Source organism: Equus przewalskii, chromosome 6 (genome assembly GCF_037783145.1).
Source record: "Equus przewalskii isolate Varuska chromosome 6, EquPr2, whole genome shotgun sequence".
NCBI lineage: Eukaryota > Metazoa > Chordata > Mammalia > Perissodactyla > Equidae > Equus > Equus przewalskii.
The window spans coordinates 62,381,542-62,401,752 of record NC_091836.1 but is presented as its reverse complement, the minus strand read 5'-3'; the positions used below and the strand labels follow the sequence as shown (position 1 = coordinate 62,401,752).

Sequence of the window (20,211 nt, the reverse complement as noted above, 5' to 3'; positions counted from 1 at the left end):
TCTAATTCATATAACTCTGTAACCTACACATTTTATCTCCATTATTCAAATGAGGAAACTGAGGTTCAGAACAATTAAGTAACATGCCCAAGGTTGAGGAACCAGAAAGTGACAGAAGCCAGGATTCCAGCCAAGACTGACTAACTCCAGAGCCCTTATGTCACTGGGACTTCCTCTGATGCTGAAAGTCAGAGAATACACACACAAAAATGAGAAATACGTTATTAAAAGTAATGAAAGGACATTTTCCTCTTACCTTGATCGGCCAAGCAGGCAAAGGCTGTAAAAAGTTAGACTCGTAAGGGTAGTCCACCATTGCCAGATTTACCCAGGTTTCAGTGATCCAGTCTTTCAAGTGCTCGACATCCTGAGAATTTGTTAATGGGCTGCATAAGCGAAGGGCTTCAGAAAGCCAGTGCAAGCCAGGGCCTGAGAAAAGAATCACATTGTTAGAATATAAAAGGCACTACTCAACAGAAGGCTTTGCAGATAATTTATTCTTCACTTGGTATTTTAGAAAACTCAACCTTCTACCATATCTTCAAGAATACTTTTTCAACATTCAACAAAATATTTTTAGAGCAACTGGATAATCCCATAATAGACAAGTTGCCTATCCTCGTGGAGCTTACCAGAATTATTCCCCCTTTAAAGATAACATTAGAATAAATAAACAAACAAATGGAACACTATAGAGCAATGAGAATGCATAAACTACAGCTAAATAAAACAAATGGATGCAGCCAACAAACACAGCATTGAGCAAAAGACAGTAGACAAAAAAATACACAGTATGCAATTCCAATTACTAAAAAATTCAAGAGCAAAATTAATCTATGATTCTAGAAATTAGGAGAATGATTAGCCCGGGAGGTGCAGAGGTAGTGACTGGGAAGGGCACAAGAGGATTTCTTGATCTGAATGCTGATTACGCAACATATTTCCTTTGTGAAAGTTCATCAAGCTATGTACTTTAATTTGTGTGCCTTTCTGTATGTTATACTTAAATAAAAAGTTTACTAAAGAAGTGGGAAGTGTTGAATTTAACAAGTGAAAGATTAAAAAATCCATGATTCTATTGTTTTATTTAAAGCTTACCCGTACTTGTGAGTCGTCTAATGGCATCCCAGGACCTGCGGATGCTCTCTGAACAATTTGGGCCACTTTTCCTAAAATCTGCAGTTACAATCTCCATAAATACACCACAAGGTACCAAATCCTCAAACTGCCAGATGGGGGCAGAGGATGCAAGAGCTCTAAACAGTAAGAAAAACAAAGAAGGAAAAAAAGAAAAAAATGTAACTCAATGAATTAACGTTCTAAAATTGAAACTGATACTGAACAAAAATGGTAAGAAAAATAATGGAACTCAATGAGATAGAAACTAGAAATCTCAGTACAATAGAATGGAACGTTTTACCCAAAACAAATCTCTAGATTTGCCTTGACAATCATTAAGAAGTGTTCATGTCAAACATAAATGCATTTACCCAACCAACATATGAGGATATTTCATCCTGAACCAGGCTGCAAGCATGCCACCGTAAGAGCCCCCTAGGGCAATGACAGGTTGATTTTTAGCTCCTGGGACTGTTCTTTTCAAGTGTTTGATTAACTTTGCAAAATCGGCCAGAGCTTGTTCTGATGTCAGAAAATTCAAGTGTGTGGAATCCTAAAGAAAAATAACAAAGAACATGGATATAAATGTGCACATAACAGCAGCTTAGGCATAGCACAGATCCTGAAAAAAGCCAGAGTCAGATAAGCTCTTCTCCAAATAGAATTTCTAGGCAATTGAGTTAAAATGCCAGATCAGAGAAATAGCAATGCTGATTTAAACCACTCAAGAAAAAGCGATTTTAAGTTTGTGGGAAGAACATAATGTATTTTGCATTCAAATGCAATTTCTATTAAACGCTATTTACCAAAGACCTTGTTGAGGTTATAGAAAGAGCAGAAACAAAGTAAGCAATATTTAACAGCAAATGTGATGATATACAATACTAAGCTTAAGAGACAACTACTATATTAGAACTTTTATTTCAGATCTTGACACATTTAAAATGGCTACCATATGGGCAAAGGTAAACTAAATCCTGTGGAAAATTGAAGTAAGAATCCTCAGTAAAAATAAAATTCATCCTTCCTCATCAGAAAGATTATTATTATGCCTGATATACCAACAACTGGAACAAATTAGCATGCCTGTTGTAAATAACTATAGAATTGGAATTTAAAAAAAAAAAAAAAAACCTATGCAACTACTATTTCCAGGGATTGGAAAACAGGCAACACAAGACATTGATCCCTGAAGTAAGTTCCATGATCATTTAGCTCTCCGCCTAGGGAGAGTTTCCTTCTTGCAATGTAGGAAGCTGGAGCTCAAACAGAGTCCTGCTGAGTTGAGGAGGCTAATGAAGTGTCTCCCTTTAAAAGGTGAAGCCTAATTCCTCTCCCTTTGAACTTGGACTGGACTTAGTGACTTGGTTCTAAAGAACAGAATGTGGCAAAAGTGATGATAGTGACTTTCAATGTTAGGTCATAAAAAACACTGCAGTTTCCACCTTGCTCTCTTGGCTTGCCAACTTGGAGGGAATTCAGCCACCATGTCATGAGGCCACACAAGCAGGCTTTTGGAGAAGCCCAGGAGGAGACAAAGTGAAGCCTCTTGCCAACACCCAGCACCAGTTTGTCACTCTTGTGGATCCTCCAGCCCCAGTCAAGCCTTTAGATGACTGCAGCACCAGCTAACACCTTAACCTCATGAGACCCCTAAAACAGAACCACCTAGCTGAGCCACTCTTAATTCTTTACCCACAGGAATTGTGGGATAATGTTATTGTCATTTTAAGCCACCAAGGTTTGAGGTATAATTGTGACGAAGCAACAGATAACTAATATAGCCACATACCTATATTAGGCTATCCTGTTTGATCCTCACGCTTTGGTCTCACTCCTTCTATCGTGTGGCACATTCCAGAATCACATAGTTCCCACCTTTCCTATGTATGTCATCTAATCTTTTAGCCTTCCCTTTATCCAAGATGTATGCTTTCTGACTTCCTAGCTCCTGTCACTACTCTTTACTTCTAGTTTTCATGGCACTATGTGTAGTTGAATGCAAGTTTATTTCTCTTCCTCACATAATATTTGTAATATCCCTTATACTACTGACAAATTTTGTGAGCACATGAAAGAAAAAAAGCATATCAAAGAGAGCCCTTAGATCTATTTTGCTAACAAAGTATGAACCACAGGGACCTAGAAGAGATTAGGTTTCTATCTGCAACAAGCTGACTGCTTACCAGTGGTTTTAGGATCTGTCAACTCCTCTAATCAGAAAATTATGAAAAAGAAAAAGCTAAAGAATAGTTTCCCATGCAGCCCAATAAATATCCGCAAATTGTGTTGCTTTTCATTTAGAACACATGGACTTTTAAATTTATTTTATTTATTTATAAGATGAGATAATAAAACCTCTGAGAACAAAAGTAAAAACTCCTTCCTAAACAGGCAGCCTAGAAAACGACTGATCCCAAGTTCTTCTAACTCAAAGTTACCCAAAAGCATGGTGTGTATGATGGTGATGCGTATGATGATCTTAGGTAGTGCACAAACATTTTTGAATTTAATACTTATTGTTTTATTTTAATGTAATTTAGAAAAATTAACTAGTACATAAAGCCCTTGTTAAGATAATGCTGTTTGAAAAGTGAGCTGTTTAGAGAAAAATATTAAGTAAATAATAGTACAGATAGCAAATCCATACAGCCAGAATCACAAGGGAAGCACATGAGTGAGTCAGTTTAGGAAAAAGTGTCCTGGTTTATCAACGTAGAGTCTGTGGTCAAGGCCAAAGCTCCTTGTGAGAACAGGAAAGGCCAGAGGGAAATCCAAGTGGCCAGCTGGCCTCACTGAATCATAGAGATTATGCGTCCTCATTTTGATCATCGTATTTTATTGAAAAACACCTTATTAAACAAACATTTGTGTGTTCATTATATTTTTTCCAGTGTTAGACCCAATAATTTAAGCGTATAATTTATAAAACAGAATTGTTTACTGACATTTCTGAAACAATGAAAAGTCCCCTCCACCTTCTTCAGCCTTATCACACTGAATTAAAAATGGATTAACATTAGAAATTATAATAATATGGTTTTTAAAAGCTTCAGTCTGTTCAAATCGTATATAAAAGGAAAGATTAAATACAAATTATTGAAATTTCAGGCAGTTCAAGTTAAAGCTATCATTCCTTTCTCACAGTGGAACACGTAATTAGAAAATGCTCTAAACTTAAAAAAAAAAAACTTTTAAACTTAAAAGTAAAAAGTATATTTACCTTGAATGAGTTGGCACCAAAGGGTAGGGACTCTCCATAGTATCGATGTTCAGCAAACACCAACATAGCTTTCAGTTCCTCAGCCATATCCCACATGAACCCCTTGGAAGAAAAGGATTCATTCACAGGATAAAATTAGGATGTGAAAAAAGTCATCAAACCTTTTTACAATTCATATGAAATGGATGTTAAAACAGACCAAAGAGCTCTCTGAGGAGCTGCACAATTTATATTTGTTCTACAGATAAACGATATAATGGCTGTTTCATTGTTATACATCAATCTCACACTGTATTAGAGTGAAACAGCTAAAAATAAGCTCAAGCTGCCCATCCACTAGTCATTCCAACTCTTTGTATTGACACTCTAGTCCTAGAATCAACATTATGTCTAAATAGTCTTCAAATTGTACTATGTACCAAATATTCTAGGAAAGAGCCAATGATATCTAAGTTGGACACCTACTCATAGGTATTTACAACATAAAAGAGAAAATAGTACAAATAAGCATACCGGACTCTCCCTTGGGTTTTATATTAATCTTATTTACTTGAAAATAAATAGTAGCTAACAACAGCTAATATTAATTGAGTATTTACAATGTCAGGCATTGTTCTAAACACTTTACATGGATTAATTCACTTAATTATCATGACAATCTAAGAGATAGGCACTTTGATTATCCCCATTTTACAGGCAAGGACACTGAAGCACAAGAGTATAAATAACCCGTGACAGTCACACAGTTAGAAAGTGGTAGCACCAAGATTCAAACACAGGCTCTCTGGCTCCAGAGCACAATCTTCAGGTGCTGTTAGATCCCCTTACTCCCACACCTAAGGCTGCTCATCAATTGCCTCATTTTTTCACTCACCTCAGTTGTGCCCTCAGAATGCTTCTCAACAAAGCATTCCACGTAGCCAACATCAATCAGATTTAGATTTAGCACAGATTAAAACTGACATTCCTAGTGTACTGTTGCTTTTTTTTTTTGAGGAATATTAGCCCTGAGCTAACTACTGCCAATCCTCCTCTTTTTGCTGAAGAAGACTGGCCCTGAGCTAACATCCAGGCCCATCTTCCTCTACTTTATATGTGGGACGCCTACCACAGCATGGCTTTTGCCTAGTGGTGCCATGTCCACACCCAAGATCTGAATCGGCGAACCCTGGGCCACCAAGAAGCGGAATGTGTGAACTTAACCGCTGCGCCACCAGGCCAGCCCCATGTACTGTTGCTTTTTAATGAGCTGCTCCTCCCTAACAAGGACAATGAACATCTGAAAATTTTTGTTTGTTTTGATTAAATAAACGAACAATTAAGAGCTGTATGCATGTGAGGATGGAGACTTTAACCTGATATCTGTGATGGTTTCAATAAACCCCACTTTCTCTCTTAACACCTTGCTCATTCCCTGCCATTTATCTACAGATCCTGTAACACGCAGCTCAAGCAAGCCCTCTACCTGTCCCACCTTGGCAGTGCCAATCACTCCTACCTCTCAACACCACTGTGCTAGGTATAGATCTCTATTACTGTGCTGCAATATTTGTTTACACATGTGTCTTAGCCTACCAGAATATGAGCTTTTTAAGGGTAAGGACCATCCATCAAAATAGCCAGACTTCTGTGGTTTACCTCAGGGTTTGAGATGTACCATTTTAATTAAACTGATTCACATTGTAATAAATAATTATTTGCCTGCATCTATTTCAGGGGTATTTTTCAAAAGGGTCCATAGAATATAATAACATTTAATAACATTATTGTACCAGCATTGTTCTAAGTTCCTCATTCTTATTTAGTCCTCACAACAACTCTATGTACTAGATATTATTACTATACTCATTTAACAGATGAGAAAACTAAGGCACAGAATAAGAAACTTGCCCAAAGTAACACAGCATAGTGGTAAACCAGAATTCAAACCTTATCAGCCTGTCTGAAGTCTTCACTCTTGACTACTATACTATACTGCCTCTTAATGAATGAACATCCAGAACATGTGAATATACAACCGGAACATTTTAGTATGTAAAGGAAGGTGTCTAGGGTTGGGAAAATGTCAAGACCTGTCCTTGTAGGATCTGCCTCTAGCAAGTTCTCTGGACCTTTCCTACACTGAGTAGCTCTTCCTTCCTACCACTCCTGAGGTCAGAGATTCCCCCACAAGTCTTCAGTATGCTGCAGTGCCTGTCAAAGCAGCAGGGTCTGGTGGAGGAAGCTGCCAGAAAATAACTGGACAGAAGCTGCCCTATGCCCTTGGCATAAAAGAAAAGTCACACAAGAAAGGAAAAGGGAGACAAGGCAGCCTCAGTTGTTTCCCAGAATAACAGAGCAAGAATCTGATGGAAAATAAGTCCTGGTTTCATTTGTCATTGATCTAAGAGAAACAGAGATCTTGGGATATCATTTCTCAGGGAATTATTTTCAACTAATATATTTAGACTCTTAACATTCCTAAGGAAATAATCAGAAATGTGGAAGTCAATAACACACTATAATTGGGTTCATATTTTTGCTTTCAATTCAGTTCAGTTTAACAAACCTTTGCTGAGACCTCCTGAATCCCAGGCACCACGCCAGACATTGGCAGTAGAGAAAATATGATTCAGTCTCCACTTTAGGGTCATTCACAGACTAGCTTTTTGGTTGATTTTCCAGCCATAGCTCTGACATATTAAAATGGAAAAATTTCTTCCTTTCAGGTGTCTTTCTAAACTAAGTTTTGTTAATGGATTTAAGTATTATTACAAAAGATGATAGAAAATATAGGCAGGCAAGCAAGCTGAAAGCTATGCTATTTTTTTACCCTCACAAATAAAAGAAAAATGGTAGAACAGGTAAGCTAAATTAAAACACAGCTCCAACTTTACCTTTGTCCATTCCTATTTGACAATCAGTCTTGCTTTTTTATTTACATTGCCTTCATTTAGGTTTTATCAACAAATACTCACTGAGCACCTACTATATGCCCAGCACAGTCCTGTACTCTGAGAATACAACACTGAACAAACATACAAAAATTCCTGCCCTTGTGTTTAGAGACCATTCTAGAGGCCATAATAATAATAAAAAAAATTATAGGCAAAACATTCCTATGCCCATTTCCCTCATATCTTGTTCACTCTAGAAATAAGCTGGGATTTTAAAATCTTTTAAAATTCAATTGTCCAAAAACAGTATTTCACTCTTTTCATGTGTCTTTAAGCCTGAACAGGCAAGTTTACTGGGCATCTATATTGATTCTTTTGTGAATTGCCTATTTATGTACTTTTGCTGTTTTTCCATTATTAGCGAGTTTATCTTTTCGTTACTTTTTAAAGAACCTCACAATTAAGTACAGTAATACTGGTCATGTATACTGCAAAACATTTTTCCCAGTTTATCATAATAAAAGTCAAATTGAGCACAGGAACTTCACAAATCTGTACATACCGTATTATTGCAAAACCAGGTAATGTCCCCTTCATTACCAGTGTAGAAAAGTATTGACCCACCATCTTTCTTCCAGTGTTTATCAGCTATTAGGTACCGCTGCTTAAAAGTTTTATCAGTATTAAATCCAAAATGATCAACCTACGATAAAAGCAAAAGAGACAAGATATATTACAAAGGAAAGTAATTAAATGAGATCAACATAAAAGTAATTAAATTTATTCTTCCATTAAAATTAACCTATGGTACAAAAATAATCATAAAAATTTTAAACTTCATTTAGTTTTATTAGCAGTAGTAATATTGATACTCTTATTTTGAAATTATTTTCTTTATTGTAAGATAAAGAAATGCTACTGGCAGTCAAGATTTTCAGTGTAAGAACAAAGATACAGTTATAAAATCAAGTAACCACTTAAAAACACAATAATGTTAAAACTCAACTGGAAATAGTGATACAAACTCAGTATTTTTTAAAATACAGATTCCTTCCTATCTGAATTTTCATTATCCAAACCTTCAATATCAAAATTCAAGAACTAAACAGACGACTGAAAAGATCTAGTAACACTGTCACCCCACTAACAATTGACATTCCAAGTGCCAGGATTTTGGTGTCTAATACCATGCCCCACTAAAAGGAACTAGGGCTTGTTAGTGAAGTGGCTGACTGACAGTTGGGACAAGGAATCTACAAGATAAACCTATGCATCCATCTATACCACAAAGCAAGGAAGTTCTGAAAAATTAGTGGAGTTATATCTAATGGACATAGAAGCCAACTACAAGGGACTATCATTGGCTAAAGGGTTGATAAACTGAACATAAAACAAACTGAACACAAAAGAATAATGTCTGTAGTTGACTGAAACATTCAATTCATGAAAATCCATTAGTCCATAAGGATATCAAAAAAGAGAAAGCAAGAAAACTATTCATTTGCCACCATTTAACTTGTCTATTAAACCAACTCCCTACTTTGAAACTGGGAATAAAAAAGTAAAGAATTCAACATTTAACCTGCTTTTCCACCAGAAGTGTATTTCAGGGTACCAAATAGTCCCAGCTGATAAAAAAGAGCTCTATTTAATCAAATGTTAGCTAATGTAGAAGAAATGACAGACTTAAAAAAATGATAGTTTTGCAAACTCTAAAGAAGTTACTGATTCAGGCAAGAATTACTAAATGGTGTTAAAAGAAGTAGGCGAATGGATGACAGAGAAATAAACATTCATATTAGTGCCAAAGTAATACCACAGAGAATACTCTTTCGTCACAAGGGGAAAATGTAACTTTACAATGGAAGGATCAGGCTGTCATCATCTTAGTCTAAGGATCAAAGTTAGCATCACTAACAGTGGGGCAGGCAGGGATTATGTATTTCCTCATGTGGTACAACATGAAGCACATATCACCTATGATATCTTCTTGCCAAAAATGTTCAACTTATATCTTAGTCCAGCCTTTAGATCTAATTTCCAGTTTCCAGTAAATACACAGGGTAGAAGAACAAGCTGAAGATACTCAGAAGAGGCAGTCAGACAAATCCAAAGGTGGGACATTTTACAAGACAATGACTTGTAACTGCAAGGCAATGTCATGAAAAGAAGACTGTTTTAGATTAAATAAATTTTAAGGAACATAATAACCAGATGTAATGCATGATTCCACATTGTATCCTGGCTTGAATAAACAATATCTAAATGAGAATTTAGGGACAATTAGGCTAATTTGAATATGGATTAGATGATATTAAGGACTTAATTTTGCTAGGAATGATCATATTATTCTGGCTAGATAAGAAAATGCTTTTATTTATTACAGCTGTACAATGAAGGATTTAGAGATAGCCTAACATGCTGTCCGTAGTTTACTCAAAAATGCTTCAGCATAGGGGCCAGCCCGGTGGCGCAGCGGTTAAATTCGCACATTCTGCTTTGGCAGCCCCAGGTTTGTCAGTTCGGATCCCAGGTGTGGACCTACACACTGCTTGGCAAGCCATGCTGTGGCAAGCGTCCTACATATAAAGGAGAGGAAGATGGGCACAGATGTTAGCTCAGGGCCAGGCTTCCTCAGCAAAAAGAGCGGGATTGGCGGCAGATGTTAGCTCAGGGCTAACCTTCCCCAAAAAAAATTCTTCAGCATAAAAAAGTAAAACAAATTTAAAGGAATAAAATTTAATCTATCCTGAAAGAGACAAAACACACAGGACCCAGACTTTGCAAAGCAGCTTATATAAAACATGTTAAAAAAAAGATTAAAATGACAATAATTTTAAGCTTAAATTGAACTTTAAATATTTTTTGAGATTGTTTTTGCCCTTTACTTAATAAACTCATCATCTAAACTATAATTATCAAATCCTATAACATGGTAAGATTCATGTACAACTATCTGAATTTACAGAGTTATAGAGTTCCTGGGGGCTGAATTCCCCAGTCTTTGGAGGGACAGGAGTGAGAATGTAGACACAGGTTGATCCAGTGCTGCTCCAGCCTCCCTGGGGCAGGAGTTGGTTCTGACCTAAACCAGACCCTGCAAGAGTTCCCTAGGTCATTCTAAAACAGATGGGACTTCCCATACCCAGCTCCATCTACACACACACTTCACATTCATACCACAGATACCAAAATGCAAGCTTCTCAAAACTGCATCTACCTGCATACTTCCTGATGTCTATGATCACCACCATACATAGCCCTAAAATGTAAGCTACTCTAATCCAAATACCGCCTACCTTTCTGGAAAATAAGCAGTTTGTATGGAGCAGGTATATAATAATAATGTCCATGTACTAAAAGTCTTCCCCATTATATATATTAATTCACTCAATCACTCATTCAACGAGTGTCTATTAAAAGGCCAACTACTTTTTCTGGGCCAAGTAGTAAGCTAAGCAACAGGATAAAGAGTTAGCTGAGCCACAACCTTTACATTTAACTTAAACTAATTCAACTATACCCACTCAGCCTAAAAATAAAAGCAGGAGAGACGAACAATAAAGAGAAGATAGGCAAGTGATTCTGCCTGCTTCCATTCAATAAGTACGGTGGTTCTCCATGTGAGGTTCCTGGAAGAGGGCATCCCCAAGGGACCTGTTAGAAATGTAAACTCTCTGGCTGAATCCCAAACTACTGAGTCAGAAACTGTGGGGGAAGAACTCAGTAATTTGTGTTTTAACAAGCCCTCCAGGTGATTCTAAAGTTTTGAGAAACAATGAGTTAGCATAAGCCCCAAAATAAGACATGAATCTGCTATTCCTTCTCTTGATCTAGGTTTCAGAATACCTCTAATAACTGGAAGCATCTCACCATGCTGAGTGAGACTCTGGGGTTAAAAGATGTGAATTACCACCAACGTGGCCCCCAAATACAAGCCAACTGCATCATTTGAAGCTCAACAGGAAAAATTATGATTTGTTGCAACAAGGGAGGAAAGACCGGCTGCGCTGGACTTAAAAAAAGGAAGCACACGGTTCTCTAACAAGACGCCTTCCCATGGGATTCTCAAAGAGAATTCTGCCAAGGTGATTTTTACCCTGCCCACTGACTTCAGAACCCAGCCTTCTTGTAAAATGAGATACTGCTGTACTGTTTAAAAGCAGCTCACAAAGAAACACATTCCAATAATCCAGTCAAAAGCTTTCAAATTTGAAAACATGAGTATATGTTTATATGTATTATGTTAAACATAAATGGTAAAAAATTCTTGCCAGAGGAAAAGCTTCCATCTGGAACAACAAGGGCCACAAGAACTTCAGAACTGGAGAAAGCCAAACTTCCTTGCATGGCCACTCTCAGGGCACTCCTGCTCCTGGTGATCATCTCTAATTGTTTAGATTAGGGGAAAGAGGAAGAAACCCCGGTAGGGTAGAAAGAAAGCAGGTTTGAGAGTTAACAGATCTGAACTTGAATCTCTACCGTCACTGGCCTGAGGCAAGTTACTTAACCTCTCGGAGATTCGATGTCTTCCTATATGAAATAAGGATGAAAAGATATAATTCAAAGTATTGCTGTGAGGATTAGAGAAAATGTACCTAAAGTACCAGGCATAGAGCCTGATACATCATAAGTGCTTGATAAATGTTAGTTCTCCTCTCCAACTCATTTGCACACCAATGCTAATCACGGAGTACTCAGAAGGGGTAAACGAGGTGGAGAGATGATGAAGAGCTTCACAGAATTACAGTACCCTTAGAATGTCAAAATCTCCTATTTTTTGAGTGTTTCACCTAAATATTAAACACTTGGAAATAGGAAGTGAAATCTCCTTTGCAAAATATTAATTTACAGAATTTTCTTGGCCCCTTCCTATCACCAAGGATATCAACTTCCGGCTACATAACTGTAGACAGTGTCCAATACCTAATGGCCTGGCAGACTAGGAGGATTGTGCCCTCTGCTGTTGAGAACTGAGACCTGCACACTGATTCCAGCTCTGCACACCTGAATAAAGAGATTTTTATAAGTAACACAAACAGGGACAACGGCCTTAGAAACCATTTGATCTGTGTTGTTCAACTGAAGAAACTGGGCTCAAAGAGCTCAAAATATTTGGCCAAGGTCAAAAGTCAGAGGTAGAGCTGGAGTTTTTAATTATATTTGCAATTTGGTTTATTGAAATAACTACAATAAATAATAGTTCTGGGAGCCAGCCCTATGGCATAGTGGTTAAGTTTGGCACGCTGTGCTTCAGTGGCAGCCTGGGTTCGCAGGTTTGGGTCCTGGGCACAGATCTACACCATTCATCAGCCATGCTGTGGCAGCATCCCACATACAACAGAGGAAGATTGGCAACAGATGTTAGCTCCAGGCAAATCTTCCTCAGCAAAAAATGACAATAACAATAATAACAATAGTTCTATAAAAGCAACACCTCCATGACCTCAAAAAGGAAACACACCTCTAGTCACACACAGTAGTTCTTTCTAGAATGTGGCCCAAGAAGTCTCAAGAGACGCTTCCCTCCTTCACCTTGTAGAGGAGAAAGAGATCCATGAGAACGGGTAGGCAAGAAGGAACAAAAAGAACATCCTTTAAATAAAGTCTATTGTGGCAAAAATAACTATTTAGACTTTAAAACTGCTCAAAAAATGAAGTTTATATCCAGAAAAGCCTGTAAGAACATTACATCTGTTAGATACAGTTTTGGTGGCAATTTGGGGGCAGTGTGTGGGGTGGGCGGGGGGGACAGATGGATAACACAGAGTACCTACTATGTGCCTGGCACCTTGCTGGTACTTTCCACAGATCACCTCATCATCCTCCCAATCACCCTCAGGGGGCACTTTTTCATTACATCCTCTTACAATAAGGCTGTTGAAACTCAAAGAGGTCAGATAACTTGCCAAGGTAACATAACTAATAAATAAAAGTCAAATACAATTCTTTTTCACGTGCTTTTACTCCCTACCTAATCCTACCTCCAACAAAACCGTCTGCTTTTGTCACTATAACATGCTACTGCAGATAGGGCTGACAACAATATTCAACCTTCGGCAGGGGACACTCCAGTATATTTCTCCTGGAAAATGAAGGACATATCCTCCAGCCATTTACTAACAGTTAACTGAAGAATACATGGGATATTAGTCTTTTTACTGACCTGACTCAATAATTGTTATATACTATTATTTTTAACTCATTTAATTAGGCCACTAATAAAAAACAAAATCACAATGGCTCTTACTTAGTAGCCTTTAGTTTTAGAAAACTGAGTATACAGCTGGTTTTATTTATGCATCCAGATATACGATAATAGCTAATTGAAATCTTACTAAAGATACTCAGAGATAGACAGGACAAAAAAAAAGGACTCGCTCCTCCAATAAATCAAAGCACCTAGAAAGAGGGCGCTCTAGTTTCCAATTCTAATCCAGAGATGCTAAAATGAAGTAAGACCCTCTTCCTTTCATTTGATATATGTGTTCTATATTAATTTTGGAATTGTGGCATTACATTGTTAGAGTTCCTAAATGGAGACTGACATTGTTTCTGAGTAACCTTGATCTCCCCTGAGAGATAGACACCTTTATGTTGGAAGGACATGAGTTCTCAAAGCAGGAACCAAAACCTGGAAGGAAGGTGAGGTTTACGCAGGCCCTAGGTCTATAGTTGGAGAAAGGTGGATGTCTACAAGTGGAGTCCTGCTAAGTTAAGTTGTCCCTCACACAGAAGTAGCCCCAGAGCTAGGACAAGATGGGAGAGCAAGCCATATCTTACGAGTCAGATCATGGGTGACTCCCATTTATTTCCACTGCATAATGTCAGGACGATTCAATAATCTCGCTTAAATGTTCTACCTTTGCTCATCTGTACTATGAAGATACCAGGAAGGACTGGAGACTAAATTTGAATTAAAGAATTAAAAGGGAAACAGTATCCCTGAGGATAATGTGGTGGTAACAAGGGAAATGATCACAAGTCCCTCTAAGAGGAAGGTGAATATAAGAAATAGAATTGTCCTTCCCTTTCCACAGGGGTGCTCCCTTCACTGCCAACCTTAGCAGCTCTAGTTTCCATTTTAACAAGGAAGGTGGAAGTTTCTTCAGATATAGCCTTCAAAGGAAATCATTGTTATGTAGTAAGACACTTCTTCACACACCCTTCTGTCCAAATTAACCAGGAGAGAGAACTGTATTCCCTCCTATACTTTTCTGGTAACCTGTCCCTAATGTTAAAAAGGAGATTCTTAGAAATAAATTATTTATTTAGAGAGAAAATGATGAAGGGCAAAGGGAAAAAAAGGAGCAATATTGGAGAGTCCACCGTGGAAAAAGTTTGGCTATCGAGCCTCCTATGCTTATAAATGGATAATTAGAAAGGTAAGAACCCAACAGCTACCACAGTGTCCCTGTGCAAGACAGATACTTTATAATAATTATTAAATGAACGCAGTTCAAATCTTCTAAATCAGTGGTTCCCCACATTTCTAGGTATGAGGTCCCCTTGCTAATGTTAAAATTTTCATAAACATATTTTATTTTAGTAGCCAGCACTTGAGAAAACATACAAGAGAAGCTATTATAAATTCAATACTGATATAAATTAATATCACAACAGCATCTAAATACATTTGAAAAAATATTATATGTTTGGTAGGAAAATGGATTCAAATACCTTCTCCAAGAACTACATGCAGTGCTCAGTAACCCCCCTTTCTGTGACCAAGGACTGTGGGGCCCAGAGGGGGAATTACATTCTAAGTTACCAAAATTTGATGAAATCAAAATACTCTCTGCTCTACTGCTAAAACAAAGGTGGATATTCTGCCCTTGAAAACACCTAAAATGTTTCAATAAATCAAGAAATAACACGTTTTGTCAAACAACAGTTAAGTGTTTCATCAGATAAAGATTCTGTCACTACCTGTTAGCTAAACAACTCTGTGAAAGCACTACATGATCAATAACTTCCAACGGCTTCAGGAAGCTTTGTACCACTAGAATTACCCGGTCACAGCTTAAGCTCTCAAATTAGAGATAAAGTACCACTGTGATTATGAAATACAGAAATTTTAGGAACTACTACACCATCAGAGGGCGCTGTTGTATAAGAAGTAAAGTGGGAAAGATCGTTAAATTTTAAATATTAGATTCACAAAATTTTAGGACAAGAAGGGGACTTAGATCTTAAGTTAAAATTCTTAATTAAAAAAATAGATACAGAGATGCCAATTATTTTAAATCTTTCTTTTTTAAATGAAGATATATTCACATAATTTAAGCATTCATCACTCTTCTTTTTAAAGTCAGGGTTCAAAATTCCTGCTGTTAGAAGTCAGAATAGTGTTTACTCTTTCAGGGGAAAAGTGACTCAAAAAGAGAATGGGGATTCTGGAGTTAGGATGGCACATTTGTCTATATGTATAATAGGATAATTAACACATAGATTTGTAAACGTTTAAGATTTTAAGAGGTATGTATAATTTTATAATGTGCATGTGATGTTTACATTTCTATTTCACTATAGTCATATGTAAATTATATGACACTAAATCAATCTATATTAAATTTTTCTTTCATTTAAAAATATATATGGAGTACTCATTAAATGTTAGACATTGAGGAAAATGAACTGAGTAAGAAACAATTCCATCTCTGCAGTTTTGAATCTAACAAAAGTGATGAACACACACCAACAAACAATCGCATGATGGTGTGGTTAAGTTCTATAGACAAAGTGCTACGGGAGCTCAGAAGAGGAAGTTACCAGCCCGCCTGAGGGAATGATGGAAGGCTGCGCCAAGGAGGTGATATCTGACCTGAACCCTGAAGAGTAGCAAGAATTTTTCCAGGTACACAAGAGATAGAGGAGCTTTTCAAGTAAATGGAGCATGATGAACTGTGCAGAACAAACATATTAAGAAACTGTCATGTTTTTCATGGCAGGAAGTATACAGTTTATGAGGGTAAGAGATGGGAGATGAGATTAGATTCATCAGGCTGCCACCAGATGTAGACATCAAAATCTTTCTATAAACAGAAACCTAAGTGAAATCTGAGATTGCCTCTCTAAACCAACAGTGAATGCAATCAGTCCACTAGAAATAGAGCCTTAATGATGCAGAGACTTCTGTTATTTTGTCCACTGCTAAATCCCCAGTGACTAGAATAAAGTCTGGCACGTAGGAGACGACCAATGAATATATAAAGAATGAATGAACGTGTGTATACATCCTAGCTCTGCAATTGGTATAAAAACAGACCCAACACAGCTTCAGAGAACAGCATAATTCAATGCAATGAGAACGGAAATCAAAGTTCCCAAGACGAAGTTTGTGGAGTTCATTCATTGCTCGGGTCTGTTACTGGCTTTGGAAGAGTTGCAAAACGCCGTAGTTGGATGTGCCTTTTGCCCAGTGACAAATCACGTGCCTACGAAAGAACACACAAGCACAAAATCTAAAACCAACTCATAACAGTTTAACTTTATCCAGGCTGCTGAGGAAAGAGGAACTGCATGCTCTCTGCTTGGGGGAGAAATAGGAAGATAAATAACTAACTACAAATTAATACAGACAGGGGCCGGCCCCGTGGCTGAGTGGTTAAGTTCACGCACTTTGCCTCAGCGGCCCGGGGTTTCTCCAGTTTGGATCCTGGGCAGGGACATGGCACCACTCATCAGACCATACTGAGGCAGCATCCCACATACCACAACTAGAAGGACCTACAACTAGAATATACCACTATGTACTGGGGGGCTTTGAGAAGAAGAAGAAGGAGAAAAAAGATTGGCAACAGATGTTAGCTCAGGTGCCAATCTTTAAAAAGAAAACAATTAATACAGACAAAAGACCAGCATCTCGGGGGAGGGGCATAGGAAGGACTAACCAGCATTTTACTGAAGTATATAAACTAAAATATACCTGACCTTTTGACAACGTTATAGTCACAATTTTTAGGGCTGGAAAGGACTTAAAGCTGTGGCTCTCAGGCAGTACACAGTTATTTAACCTGAATGACAGCTTCCTGTAAAACGTGCATCATAACAGCTCAATCAACAGCATACTAGTGTTCAGTAATCCCAAATGTGTTGCAAAATGTCGATTTGATCAATATGTAAAATAGATTTTTAGAACAACAGAGTTTTATGAAGAAGGAAGAAACACGGCAGAGATATAATCTCCAAGAGCAAAAAGTGATTAGAGGGAATACTTGAGACACCAGGTGAGAGGGGGATTTCACGATGCAGGGAGAGTCTGAAGAGGCGGGAGGGAATGGAGCACAGATGGAGGATTTGACTTGGACAAGAGGAGGAACCCTTCCTCCATCAAGAAAAAGATGGGTGCAGAAAGAGTTACATTTCTAGGTGGAAAGGAAGAAAACTGAAGGGGTTTTAGTTAAAAATAATACCTTAGTTTTTTAATCAGTGAAGTAAGAGGCAAGGCTATCTATCTATCAAAAGAGAGTAAAAGAACACAGTGTGGCAATGATTTGAAAACAGAGGTAAAAGTCTGACATGGAAGAAGGAACAGATGCTTAAGCCTCCAGAGGGTCCCTGAGGTTGGAGGCTGAATTTGCAGGCACAGCTTGCCTAGTTGCAGGTTTGCTTCAGCAGAAATCCACAACCCAGGGTTAGGAGTAGAGAAGTTTGATGGCTGGATAAAACTAGGATGGGAATTACATAAAGAGGCTGTGACAGGACAGGAGGCAAGAGAGTTGAGGTCATCCCTGATCTCCATGCAAACATGAATTCCCAGAGCCATGAGGTCCTCTCCACCACTGACAAATGCTCCCAAAGTCTGATGGCTGACTTGCAAGAGAATCTGAACTAAGTTATATTTATTCTATTTTAAAGAGTGAAAAATATTGCCAGATATTCATATACACATTATGTAAGCATTTCAGTGGTAATCTTACAAAAATTACATAATATTGTGTATTATCAAATAAAGCTTTACAGATTTGTATTCTCCTGTTTTGTTAAATATAACATGAGGTATCACTAATGTTTTTCTTCCTTTATACTCTACTGTTCTGAGTGCTTCTGAATATGCAAAATATTCTCTTTATAACACTATTATAATCACATACCATGCCAGATCTTCTGAGAGATGGGGGCTGGTATCTGGTATAATGTAAAAAGATAAAGATACCACTCCAACCCCCAAAAAGGCAAAACCATGCTTCTTTACATACAGAAGTACAGACCTGTGATGTATGTAACCTATAATCCGATCTTCCACACTACCCCTTCTCTGAAGGGCCAGTCCTCCTACAGAGGGCTGTGATGACTTCCCAAATCTTTTCTTCTCTGATTGAGCAACCCTAGTTCTTACCTAGTTCATTCTAATCCAGTTACACTCCCTCTCACAGAGGTGTGCCCAGAACTGAATACGATGCATAAAATGTGCCCTGATGAAGTGCCTTGCTCACCACTGGTCAGAAATAAATAGCTTGTGAGTATGTTTACAGATACTGTTCCACTAGCGCAGCCTACCTTAAATTGAGAGTCAGAGAAGGTCTACCAGGTTAAATAGTGCCCCCCAAAATTCACATCCTTCCTGGAACCTTAGAATGTGTCTTTATTTGGAAATAGGCTCACTGCAGATGTAATTAGTTAAGATAAGGTCATAGCGGAGTAGGGCAGGCCCTCAATCCAATATAACTGGTATCCTTATAAGAGAAGACACAGATAGAGAGTGGAATGTCATGTGAAGATACAGATGTACAAAAGAAAGAAGGCCATGTGATGACAGAAGGAGACACTGGAATTCTGCAGCTTCAAGCCAAGGAACGCCAGCAACCACTAGAAGCTATGACTTGGACATGGAACAGATTCCCCCTCGGAGCCCCCCAAGAAGGAACCAATCTTGCCGACACCTTGATTTTGAACTCTGGCCTCCAGAACTATGAGAAAATAAATTTCTGTTGTTTTAAGGCTCCCAGTTTATGGTATTTTGTCACAACAGCCCTAAGAAACCAACACAGAAAGTCTCTCCATGGAGCAGGCATTGAAAGTGAAGTCTGAAGGAGGCAGCCAGGGGAAGAACTCTAGAAAGAAGGAACAGAAAATACAAAAGCCACAGGCCAGAAAGGGCTTGGCTTGCTGTACAAACAGAAAGGAGACCAGAATTTCTGGACCATGGTGAACAGGAAGCAGTGGTATGAGATGACGCTTAGGGCTGGATAGGACATGGTAGGGAGTTTAAATTTAACATTAAGAGCAATGGGGCGGCCAGTTCCATGGCCAAGTGCTTAAGTTCACAAGCTCCGCTTCAGAACCCAAGGGTTCACCAGTTCGGATCCTGGGCATGGACTAACACAACGCTCATTAAGCCTTGCTGTGGCAGAATCCCATATAGAAGAGCTAGACTGACTCAAAACTAGGATACACAACCATGTGCTGAGAGTTTGGGAAGAAGAAAAAAACAAAAGAGGAAGATTGGCAACAGATGTTAGCTCAGGGCCAATCTTCCTCATACACACACAAAAAAGGAGCAATGGGAAACCTTAAAAAAGTTTAGGACTTGTTCTGATCTCTGTTTTAAAAAGATCATTTGGGCTGTTCTGTGGAGGCTGGCCTGGAGAAGGAGATGGTAAAGAAAAAGAGAAAGAATAAACAGAAGGCTACTGAAGGGTTCAGTGAGAGATCATGGCAACATAATAAGCTAGGTTTCAAACCCAAGTCTCTCTTCAGTTGCTACATATATAACACAGATAACAACGTTCACTTTCCAAAATTGTAATATACCCAGGAAAGATCACAATGAAGAAGGACCCAGCATATGTCATCAGCAGTATTCGAATAGCAGCAATCAACAAAAAGAAGTCTTTCAAACAGCTGTAACCACCACTACCACCCTTTAATAACTCATTCAGCACTGACCCTGACCTGGTTACCTCAGCTAAATTAATAAACTGGTTTTTTTAAGTAGCACATAAAAACTAGATACTATAACATAATACCAAAATGAATCTCCTCCTCCCC

General features: G+C 38.1%; 1 protein-coding gene across 6 annotated transcripts in view; it reads right to left on the bottom strand.

Moving 5' to 3' along the window:
* The window catches only part of PRCP (prolylcarboxypeptidase), a 63,811-nt gene that overhangs the window by 21,433 nt on the left and 22,167 nt on the right, over positions 1-20,211 (bottom strand). For all 6 annotated transcript variants that reach the window (XM_070623989.1, XM_070623990.1, XM_070623993.1 and 3 more), the window contains 5 exons: positions 7,781-7,921; positions 4,343-4,444; positions 1,491-1,672; positions 1,099-1,256; positions 257-429 (listed from right to left, as the gene is read on the bottom strand). In XM_070623989.1, coding sequence (XP_070480090.1) covers positions 257-429; positions 1,099-1,256; positions 1,491-1,672; positions 4,343-4,444; positions 7,781-7,921 — 756 coding nt within the window. The remainder of the gene's footprint in view (positions 1-256; positions 430-1,098; positions 1,257-1,490; positions 1,673-4,342; positions 4,445-7,780; positions 7,922-20,211) is intronic.